Source organism: Fukomys damarensis, unplaced genomic scaffold (assembly GCF_012274545.1).
Source record: "Fukomys damarensis isolate Sample0158 unplaced genomic scaffold, DMR_v1.0_HiC HiC_scaffold_11, whole genome shotgun sequence".
NCBI lineage: Eukaryota > Metazoa > Chordata > Mammalia > Rodentia > Bathyergidae > Fukomys > Fukomys damarensis.
In genome coordinates, this window is record NW_022900923.1 from 7234602 (window position 1) to 7245865 (window position 11264).

At 42.6% G+C, this 11264-nt stretch overlaps 1 protein-coding gene across 5 annotated transcripts in view; it reads right to left on the reverse strand.

The window, feature by feature from the left end:
* Prox1 (prospero homeobox 1) overlaps positions 1–11264 on the reverse strand; it is a 47202-nt gene that overhangs the window by 34882 nt on the left and 1056 nt on the right. For 3 of the 5 annotated variants that reach the window (XM_010642533.3, XM_010642532.3, XM_010642529.3), the window contains exon 2: positions 2921–4712. In XM_010642533.3, coding sequence (XP_010640835.1) covers positions 2921–4645 — 1725 coding nt within the window. In that variant the 5' untranslated portion in view covers positions 4646–4712. Of the gene's footprint in view, positions 1–2920; positions 4713–5515; positions 5675–11264 lie in introns of those variants that run through there. The other 2 variants (XM_033762044.1, XM_010642531.3) reach the window with 1 other exon arrangement.

The following is an 11264-nucleotide window of genomic DNA, read 5'->3' on the forward strand; positions in this document are numbered from 1 at the left end:
TTATTTAGCAATCTGGAAAACCATGACCTAAAAATAGAAATGTACCACAGGCAATCACAGTGATACCATTTCAATTCACTTCTATTGCTCTTTTCTAAGGATCACTGTACAACAGGTTCAGATATGGCCCTGTATCCCCAAAGATGGAGTAAAACATCACTCACTGTGATGTCCACAGATTTCTTCAAACCAAGCTTGAGAAATCTATCTGTAAATATTCATCCAAATAATTGGGCAGAATATTGGGATATATACCCTTTTAGTTAAATCAAAGGAAGAACTCATGGCCATACAGAGATAGCAACAGGAGCCCAGTGGATCCGATCCAATCTGCCAACAAATACTTGGATTCTCAGCCGCTTCAGAATTGTGGGTCTATAGAAAATGTCACTTGCCTATCCTCTTCTTCCTTGGAAAAATCTATCTATCTATCTATCTATCTATCTATCTATCTATCTATCTATCTATATCTATCTATCTATCTACCTACCTACCTATCTAGCTATCTAGCTATCTAGCTATCTAGCTATCTATCTATATCTCTCCATCCATGACCTGAATGGTTAAAAGTACAATGTAGTAGAAGAGGAGGAGAAAGCAGCAGAGGTTAGAAGGTCAGAAAGCAAAAAATACAGTCATTAATTGCAGCAAGAGGCTCAAGCATCCACCCACACGAAGGAAAGACCCTCCAGGTGTTGGCAACCAACTTTTCATACAAGAATGGGTGTTTACCACCATCACTGCTCAACAGGATCTTATCAGTAGGGCACAGGAGAAGTTATTTCTCAGCAGGAGAAGTATATTTTCTTTACAGCCTTTGATACCTATAGAAATAGAAGGAACTTCTCTCCATTCAAATCTTCAGAGTTCCTCTGGGATTTAGAAAGACAGGGCAAGCAAGATAATGTGTTCATGGCTGACACTTAATGCGATGTAAAAGATTGGTTTTTTTCCCCCTAGAAGACCAAACTAACTTAAAAAAAAAAATAGAAAGGCATGAATAGAATAGTCTGGTACTAATGATAAGTCTAAGTTAAAGAATATAAACTAGATCAGGAGCAAGAGTTTTAGAACTGTGAAACCTGGCTTTCAACTTTGTCTTGTTTCTGTCTCTGTCTCTCTCTCTCTCTGCCCGACAGGAGAGGCTACCATCACTACTACTCTCCTACTTGTTTCAGAATGAAATTCAAGGATCTCTGAGGCCCAGCAGGGTCTAGCACTAGACATCAGCCTGACATGAATTTTGAAAGATGCTCTTCTTGTGAAGAGTGAAAGCCCATTCACCCCTCCTTGTGTCTTACCCGGCCTCTCTGATCACCACCAGCTCTTTTCCCATCATCTGGACTGAATGTTTTTGTTTTTTGCCTGTTTATAATATTTTTAAGGCACAGTGTTTGGTGTAGTGCAGCTTTATGACTGGTGCACTGATCTTTACATCTCTGAAAGGTTGAAGTTAAATCAGCAACTGAGCCAAGACTCAGACCGAAGACCTCAGCATCTTTCTCTTCCCTTTCTCCCTTGACTGACTTCTCTTCTTCCTCAGCAAGGAAAGTGACTCCATGTTTAAGTGCCCAGGGGTCTCATACCTGTGGCTCAGTCCACCTCACTGAAAGGCTTCCCTGCTTTCCCGAGAGCTGGCAGGGAAGGTGACGCAGGACAACATATCTCTGCCATAGCTGGGACTTCACACTTACGTGGCAGCCTCTGGAGTGGGCTCAAATACTAAAATGTCAGTCTCTAGTCATCAAGATGATTGCTCAAAATCCTCGATTTAGTAACAGCCAACTTAACTGCTAAATTTTACATCCATCTGGTAATTTATTATATAAGAAACATGCCTCCACCTGCCCCCAAATGTTACTATTCTACTACCCCAAATGACCAATCATTGCAAGAGTTTTTAAAAATTTAAGGAAAAGACTGATTTACAGAGAAAAATAAATCAGTTAAAAATATCGGGAGTTCAGGGTATGTCTACTAAAAAATAGAATCAGCATCTCCACGTGAAGATCAGGATCAGAATTTAAAGAAGTCAGAAAAAGAGCCATTTTTAAGTCGAATAGCGCTGAGTTTTATATTTAATTGTGCTCCTTTGCTTTCCAAAATAATTTGCTTTGTGTGTGTTAGGACAAAAGATTTCTGTGTATGGCTGAGCAGAGGTTAATCATGCATAGAAGCAGCTGCACCAGGCCCAAAGAACAGACTTTGGGTGAGCGAGAGAGGCTGATGCCCTGTGAATACATCAGTACCTGTGTATTTCCTTAAAGAAAAAAGTCTAACTTAGAAATTAAAGAAAGACTCTAACTCCCACCCATATCTGCCTTTCTCCCACTGCAACAGCTTAGCAGCTTCCCATTAAGAAAGTGCCCTTCCTGAGATCTAATCGGGCCTCATTATGGGGACAGGGAGACTTGGGATGCATGGTAAGCTGAGGGGTGACGATTTCCTTAGTGGACTCTTACAGATCTGAACACTGTTCTTACTCCATAACAAGATATGCTGTCTTTATGAAGTGTCTGAGAGAATTCAGTGTGCACAGTGAGATTTTCTTTTGCCATCTCTGCATCTACAGAGAGGAAGAAAGAGGGGAGGGGAGGGAAAGAGAGGGAGAGAGAATGAAAATGAATACAGGAAGAGCAGAAGAAAAAAACCACACTGCTGGGAAAATGCATCAGATACCAGCTCCTGGAAGCAATCAACAACTTGAGAAAGTGGCGGAGTATGGTTTAGGCCCAAACTTTCTTGTGAGCAGAAGGGCCACCTGCACACTGCTAAGAGCCTGTCTGTCTGGACAACAGGGAAGATTTCATTCTTGCCACTGATCGCCCTCATCCTACACACCGTTCAGAGCTGGCCTCTTGGGCAGCCCTTTTGCTGCGCTTTCTTTTGTTCCTTCCCTGAAAGGAAGACAAAAGGATATTGCACTTCCCGAATAGGGTGAGATTTCGGACATGTCCTGAAGATCGCCACACTCGGACTTTATGAGTGACAGGGAGAGCCCTTCGGCCGTGCTGGGTGGGTGTGCTGGTGAGCAAGCGTGGTGGCTCAGGTGGTGAGATGACATCTTGGTCCTCAGGCTCGTCGTGTCCCTAGTTAAGTCTAAGGATTCGGGAGAGGCTCTGTCTTTTCCCGAGAAGGAGCCAGAGGGAGCACCTAAGGGACTCTGAAACGGGTAGGCCATCAAGGGGAGCGGGAAGGGGTGGCGGAAGGTGGAGGTGGTGAAGCCCGCGGTGGCCGAGAGCGGAGACTGGTGCAGGGGCTGGTGGTGGCCGCCCGCGGCCGGCCCGGAGGCAGACTGGTCAGAGGAGTTTTTGCGGACCACCAGGGGCAGTGCTTCCGTCTGGTCTGCGGAACTGGGCATCTGCACGTTGCCAAAGGTGTCCAGGGGGTTTGGAATGATGACGTCGCCAAAGCACTGCAGGCGCTGGTTGGCGGTGTGGAAATTGTGGTTGTCCCCATTGACTGCAAACCTGGCCTGGGGGATCTGGAGAGGGGGGAAGACCTGAGGAACCTGGCGGGAGGGCTTGGCCGAGAAGACTTTGACCACGGTGTCCACGACCTGCGACATGGCAGTGTTGAGCTCCTGTTTCAAGGTCTCGGCCAAGTGCTTGCCTTCCGGTTGCAAGGAGTTTGGCCCGTGGTCTCTCTCTTTGTTGCTGCCCTCTCGCTTGGGCTTGTTTTCTGCCATCTCCTGCTCTCTGATCAGGGCCCGCGCCCGGTCGATGAACTGTCCGGGGTCCAGCTCGCACATCTCGCTGTCTGACCTCCCCACAGAGTCCTGGGCCCGCGCCTCCAGGATCTCCGAGCGCATGCTGTCTTCGGACAGGTTTCCATCTTCGTCATTTTCAGAATCGGTGCTGTCGTAGATCTGGTAGAACTTCTCCTGCAGCTGCCGCAGCTGCTTCTGCATGTCCTCCAGCTGCTGTTTCAGCTGTCGGCGCTCCTCTCGCTTCTGTTCTTTGCGGGCTGAAACCAGCTGCTGGAAACTCTGCTGCTGCTGCTGGGGCAGCTTTTGCTTGCGTTTGTTTTCTCGGTAACTTTCTCGGGGACTCACAGACTGCGGGGCCATCTCTCTTTCATTTTCATTGCCCCTTAATGCCACACTGGGGGAATGGCTCATACCCCGAATTATATTCTCCACCCGGGCACGCTTCGCTCTCAGGTGCTCATCACATAAGCGATCCATATCAAACTGGCTCATAGTAGGCCTGCCAAAAGGGGAAAGACACTCTGGGGGGCTGTCTCTTGAAGAGTTGCTGCATATATCCTCCTGATGTACTTCGGAGCCCGTACTGGAGAGGCCGCTGGCTTGGAAACTGGGCTCCGTGCCACCATTTTTGTTCATGTTATTTTTCAACAGCTGGGAAATTATGGTTGCTCCTGGAAAAGGCATCATAGCATCTTCGTACGAGTTCGCCCTCTTCAGCAGCTTGCGGAGTACATTTGACTTTTCCCCATCTGCGTGCTGTACCACTGAATACTCAACATCCTGCTCGGAACCTTGGGGATTCATGGCACTAAAAAACGTTGCTCTTGCCTTAGCAAAAAATGCAGATGCTGTCCCTACCGTCCTTTTCACGCCAATGTCAACTCTTCTTCTCTTGGTTTGCCGGCTTAAGAGGGCTGTGCTGTCATGGTCAGGCATCACTGGACGGTTATTGTGCCATCTTCAAAAGCTCGTCAGCTGGGCACAGCTCAAGAATCCCGGGACCCTGGCCAACAGAACAAAAGGACTGATGAATCATTTTCTTTAAATTTCTCCAAATTTCCTGACCTCAATCCTGAATCAAATGCAAAATGCATAGGCTCTGGGATTTATGGCACATTACAATTATTGCAATTTATTATGCACTCTGCTTGAAATGAAACATTTTTAAATATTTCTGCTCCACTGGTTTAAGATGGATTAAGATTTTTTAAAAAAAGCAAAAACTGCTTAAGCACCAGTAATATGATTCTCTCTCACAAATGCCTAAAATGATACTGTTTATCTTCAGAAGAAACAGTAGATTATAAGAACACAGCCTCTGACAACCAATTGATTAAATTTTGGGCTTTGAGATTCATATTATAAAAGAAGATGAAAGTGGTCTATACTTAAGAAATAAGGTTAAATTTTGAGGCTGTGTGAAATTTGGATGATAAATTCCATTTCTCCATTAAAATGGTTGTGGTTTGACTGCTACTAAAGGGATAGACTCTGAGGTAAATGCACATATGCATTACTGAATTTTAAAATATTTTTGTCACAGGTGGAATGGGAAAGACACCCCATCCAGCATCTTTCAAACATAAACGATCAATTTAGCATTGAAATCAGTGCCTGAATACTCAGTTTTACAAGACTGTTCATTTAGCAAAGTTACACATTTTCATTATCAAAGTCATATGTGATGCTGGTATCTGTTGTTATATCTAAATGTCACTATGAGCATATTTCAAATTTTCATATTGCTCTTTTGATGTCCTTGATTATTAGAAAACTGGATTCACTGCGAAAGAAAGCCATTGTCACCTTTTAGAAATCAGTATGTAGTATAATAAATTATTATTGGACGAGGCAAGGATAAATACATCTTCCGGACTAGTTTTCTTGTGTAAAAATCTGCCAAAATAGTTCTCCAAATGCCAAAAGAAGCCCTTTAACATTCATCCTTTGTGCATCTTATTGCGCCTGGTAAGGAAAAGGAAGGAAGAAACAAAAAACAAAAAAAGCCAGTTGAAAGACATAGAAATAAAAAAAAAAGAGTAAATCAAATATGTGAGGAAGGGAAATACTTTCTTTGATTCTTGGGGATAGACTACAAAAAAGGAACATCCTTGCCTGCCTTTATATCCTTTTTGATATATCGTGTGACTTATTAACAAGCAACACTGATCACAAATTTTGTGTCCATGTAAGATGTCACATCTTTTTGTTTACAATTAACATTTTATGAAGAAAAGAAAAAAATTTTTTTCATGCTAGGTTTATCTGATATTGAACTTCACGTTCGCTTAACAGAGCACATCTTCACAATAACAGGCTCCATTGCCAAAGGCAGCGTGCAGAGTATTTGGAACGGCTCCCATCTCTTTCGGTTCACCTGTAAAAACATCTACGTGCTCCCCAGGACTGCATCTGTGGCTAGTTTTAAAGAATGACTATCCATGCAAATAGGCATAATTTTAGCATGAAATAACCTGTAAAAATCAAGAAAATGCTCAGTGCTTACATGGCAGCAATATGTATTTTTTTACCCTGGCTGAGGTTTCATCATGCAGTATTTGATCTTGGTGTCTGTATGAAAATACAATTTTAAAAGAGCCTGTTTTAGAGTATCATGAAAGCAAGGTGATAATTCTTTCTATATAGTTTTGTGAACTTAAGGATGAAATACTTCCTGTGTGCTTTACAATAAACTATCCTGAACTTTGGATGGAAATAGAGATCTCTATAACTTTGATATCAGGCTCAAATTTGGATTCAGAATGATTGAGGCTCTTCACATACTACTCATAAAATTGGTTTCAGGAATACAAAAGGGAAGTGACAAATATTTCATTGACACATTAGATCTGATAAATCAGGGGTAGCTGTCAGGTGAGATGAAGAAGAAAAACATGGAATTAGTTTAAAGATCTGTTAGTTTCAGGAACACTTAGATATAGGGGGGGGCACGACAAGACTCATTCGTTCCAAAAATACAGCTTATAGTTTAAAAACATCACCTCTTTCCTTTTTGTGTACGAATATTTTTCTCTTTAATATCACCAGCAAAGCATGCAGGTCACTAATCAAAATGTTGAGCAAACTTCCTGCAGTATTTCCCCCTGTTCCACTTAACACACAAGCTGGGTTTTGCTCCTGCCCATCTTGCCTTGGGAAGTCATAGCAGAGGCCCCAAAAGGACACCCTGGTGCCCTTGATGAGCACAAGGTCATCCCGGATATCCTTCCTTTCCCACCTGCCCTGTACCTCTGCATGAACTGCAGTTCCTCTCCTTTAGCCTAGGTATCAAGCTGCATCCCCACCTCTTGCTGGAGCCAAGAAGAGGGCTTGGCTCTTCCAAAGGGGAAAAGACACGATGCTTTCATCTTCAGTGGAGAGTAAGTGCTAACTAAATGTGTCTGCTGAGTCTATGAAGACACCCTGTAACTTCCTCCAGATTCATTAGACTAAACTGATTTGTCACAATTGTCTTTCAAGCAGTTAGCATTTGTAAATTAAATAATACTTTCTGTTTGGGGCTAAGAGAATTTAAATAATTTTCGGTGTTATTATACAATGTCCAGCTGAGCCATAACAAATAGAGCAGGACAACTGGGGGAAAAAAGCAACAATCACATAGTCCAGCATGATAAGGCACTGTAGTATGTGGCACAAATGACAATAGCTCTCCCTATAGCTTAGCCCTAAAGTTAGAGACAAGGTTTAGCGTACTGGCTCACACTGAGATGTAGAAAGGCCAGAGCTAAGGTCCTTCACATGGTCCTTCACTAGCAACACATCGCATGGACACCATAGACATATGAGTAGATTGACCCTATAACAAAAGGCATCATCAAACAATCATAACATAAATCAGATCACTTAAAAAAACATTTCCCAAGTGTTTCTGTGGTCTCCTGATTCAGAATCTAAAGGCTGTTATGTCATGACTCTATCATTTACATGGTCCTTCGTGCCCATTAAGATTTTCAAAAATTCCTGCACATCTCCACATATATGTTAAACCTTAATGTTGTCACAACAGTTCCTATTATTCTTATAATATTGTCATTTTAACATTAATTATGGATGTAGCCAAGTGACATGAAGCTTTCTGGTCAGCATATCAAAATGGTGAATATTAATATCAGCAACAAGACAGTAAAAACACTGTCTTCTTGAAATTGAACTGAAATTCTTATTGAGCAAATACAGACACTTTATTTGTAAAAATACATACACTCCTCTTTAATTAATGTAAAAATCTACCTGTGATTTTCGATTGATATTTTGTTGCACCAGTTGGCATCTAAATCCACACAAATGCTTTAATAACTGCTACACAATAGATACCTTAGCATAGCAATTCCTCTCAGAAAAAGATACTACACGAGCAAACACTAAGATATAATCAAGTCAGATCTGTAACTACCATCAAAGATTCACTAAAATCCTAATTATCTGACATTCTCTTTACCACAGAGAACCCTAAGGATACAGTGTTAGCAGAAAAGCATTTTTGGGGAGGTGGGGGGGGAGTTTTCAGTAAAGAATTTCACAGGAACATTGCAGCATGGGCTGCACTGTAATGAAGAAGTTATTTGGGGGAAGGAGATGCAACTTCTACTGCACATCTATCTGTCCAGATCCTGACAAAGAAGTGTTTCATTATGGTAATTATCCCAATAGTTCAGACAAATCTTTCATGAGACACTGAGAGTGTAAGATTGGTTTGGTTTCCTGCTTGAAGCATTTAGCTTATCTGTCTTTGCTGATAAAATTCTTTGAAGAATTTACTTACTTATTACATCTTTTAGAATGTCATCTTGAAAAGGGCCTCGAATCTACTTCTTGGGGTTCACCTGACTATGACATTTTAAGGGATATTTTATGAACAGGGAGTGTTGTTATAAAGCAATCTGAAAACTCAGTAATTCAAGAGGGAAAAATCAGATGACTTGATGCAGGTACCCCGCCAAGTCACTAAGCTGTCCTCCCTTCTCTGGGTTCAAGAGTTCATTTATGCTAATCAGCACTTTTCCTTTAGAGATATTTCTGCTTACTACCAGGTTAAGAAGCCTTTAATATTTATGTGAAGAACCCAACTGACATAAGTGAATACTTCAAGTGACTAAGATTATATAGGCAGGTTTTCAAATTTCCTATCATGACAGAGTTTGTAAATCGTAACCATTTCATTTATGATTCTTCCATCCTATTCAAAATTCCACATATTTTTCTTCTGTACAACGAGTGCATAACATTGAGACATGCCTACAATATTGATTTCCACTTATCTAGAAGTAATAATTCATCAAACCGGGTAAATAGAAGTGTAAGAAGTCATCTTAAGAAAATGCACTTATACTTTTTTTCTTTTTTTGCAAAATTTGGAATAGTCCAAGAGCCCTGTGAAGCTCTGAATACATTAGGCAGTAAGAGTTGAGAATTATATTTTCCTTCCTTACATGTCCTTTATATCTGTTCCTTCCGATTTATTCAAAAGATTTCATTAGAATTCTATAATAGTACCTCATGCATAATGTATTTATTTTACATTGTCGCACCGCTAATATTTTATAATTTCTTTTTAAAATTCAAAATGTGAAAAAATCTCCAGATTAATATTGCAAATTTGAGACAATCCCTGAAATGCTCCAGAAAGTTGGTTAAAAAAAAAAGGCCTTTTTGAGTTTTGAACAGATGAAGAGGAAATCTGGCAACTTATAGAATAAGTTAGCCGAGGTTCTAAGATTGCATGTGCTGCTCAGGGGAGAGCCACGCCAGCGAGGGAGGAAAATGAGGACAAAGATGCGTGACATTGTTCCCACAACTTGGTGATTAAACTAAATAGAATTCTGCATAATGGACGCATACAAATATCAATAAGTGCCAAGCACAGATCACCCGGATTAGAAACAAAGTAAATGAACATAGCCACAGAGGTCATTTTTATCACCAAAGAACTTCAAAAGCACCCAAGGAAAATATGGGGGTGTTGACGTTTGAGTTGAAGGAATAAATGACACACACCATTGCATTTTCTCGGAAACAGTGATAACCACCCAAACAGCAAAACCTACCAACAAAAACCACTTATCACCTAACCTATTCACTATGCAGCTTAATTTTAAGAAGTAGCCTGGTAAAGAAAAAATTTTAAAGATTAAGTTTTAAGAATCCACAGAGAGTCGACACTGATTTCTTAACATCCTTGCCCGCACATCGAGCCGCAGTCCTTAGCTTCCTTTGCTTTACCCTTTTATAAGTCTGCCCATGCACAGGCTAACCCCAATATGCTCCCTTTTGCTTCTTCACCAAACACATTTCAAAAATACCCAGAAGTGCAAGAAACTCTTCATAGGCTGATGCCCAAATCTTGCGGCAAACAGAAAAGCACGTTGAGCTCTCATGTGCTGAAGATTTCCCTTCTCCATCAAAGTCCATCTAGGACATCTGGCACATGTCTGGTACAATGTCAGGCACATTCTTATTTTAGGAGATTATTTAACATGTAACTTGAAAGAGTTCACACACATACCTATTCTTTCCAGGCAGAGAGGAGTGAGCACGCTAAAAGATAAGCTTTAATACCAGTAACACTTTCAGACTCACTTTGATATTTTTGGCAGTTACACACCACCATGGCTGTCCAACACACACACACACACACACTCTCACACACACAAAGGATCCCCCCCCAAGCACAGACCTAGGAGATAGGCATAAACTGGAGAGAACCAAAAGGAAAGTCCATCTCCCTCCACCTGCTGCTTGAAGTAAGGGTGCTCTTGGCTTTCCAAGCCCAGACACAGCCTCAGCAGGGGCCTACAAACACCCTTAAGAAAAATAAACAAATACATTCCAACTGGAGCCCCCAGCCCCTCCCAAAGAACTCGCATGGGGGCTCAAAACACAACAGCAGCCCCAACCTCCCAGCCTAGAGCCCTTGTTAGCCAGGACAACCATACATTCATAAACCTCTGCAGCCCTCCAGTAAGCCGTGTGGTCTGGGACGGTGCTGACACATGCAGACAGGAGGAAATTTACACCTGTCTTTCTTGACACAACACACCTGTCAGGCCCTGCCCATGCGCACTCTAACAGACGTATGCCTGCCTAGTTTAGGAGAGGAAATGATTTTTTTTTTTTTTAAGAGAGGGCACGGGAGGGGGAGAGGAGATTCTTCTAGCCTTGACTTTCAGAGGAGGCCACCCTGGGCTTGCTCTGTTTTCATAAGCTTAAGGAGACAACACAGACCTTCTCGCAAAAATAAAAGCAAGCAGGTGAGTTCCCAGCCTTCCCCCAGGCGGAGTAGGGCTCGGAGTGGCCAAGAACAGCAGTTTCTGCCTCCAGCCAACCTCCTAGACTGCGGGAGACTCCGGCCCAGCCTTGCCACCCCTCCCCCCGGGTTCTGCTCCGGGTCGGCCCGGAGGAGTCTCAACTTCGGAGGGAAAGGAGCCGGGCCCCGCTGTCTGGGAGCTGCGCCCCCTGCCCACCCCGGCCTTGGGTCCACCGACGCCGGCAGGCCAACAACTCGTTCAACTGGACTTGGGGTGATGTCCCCCGCCCC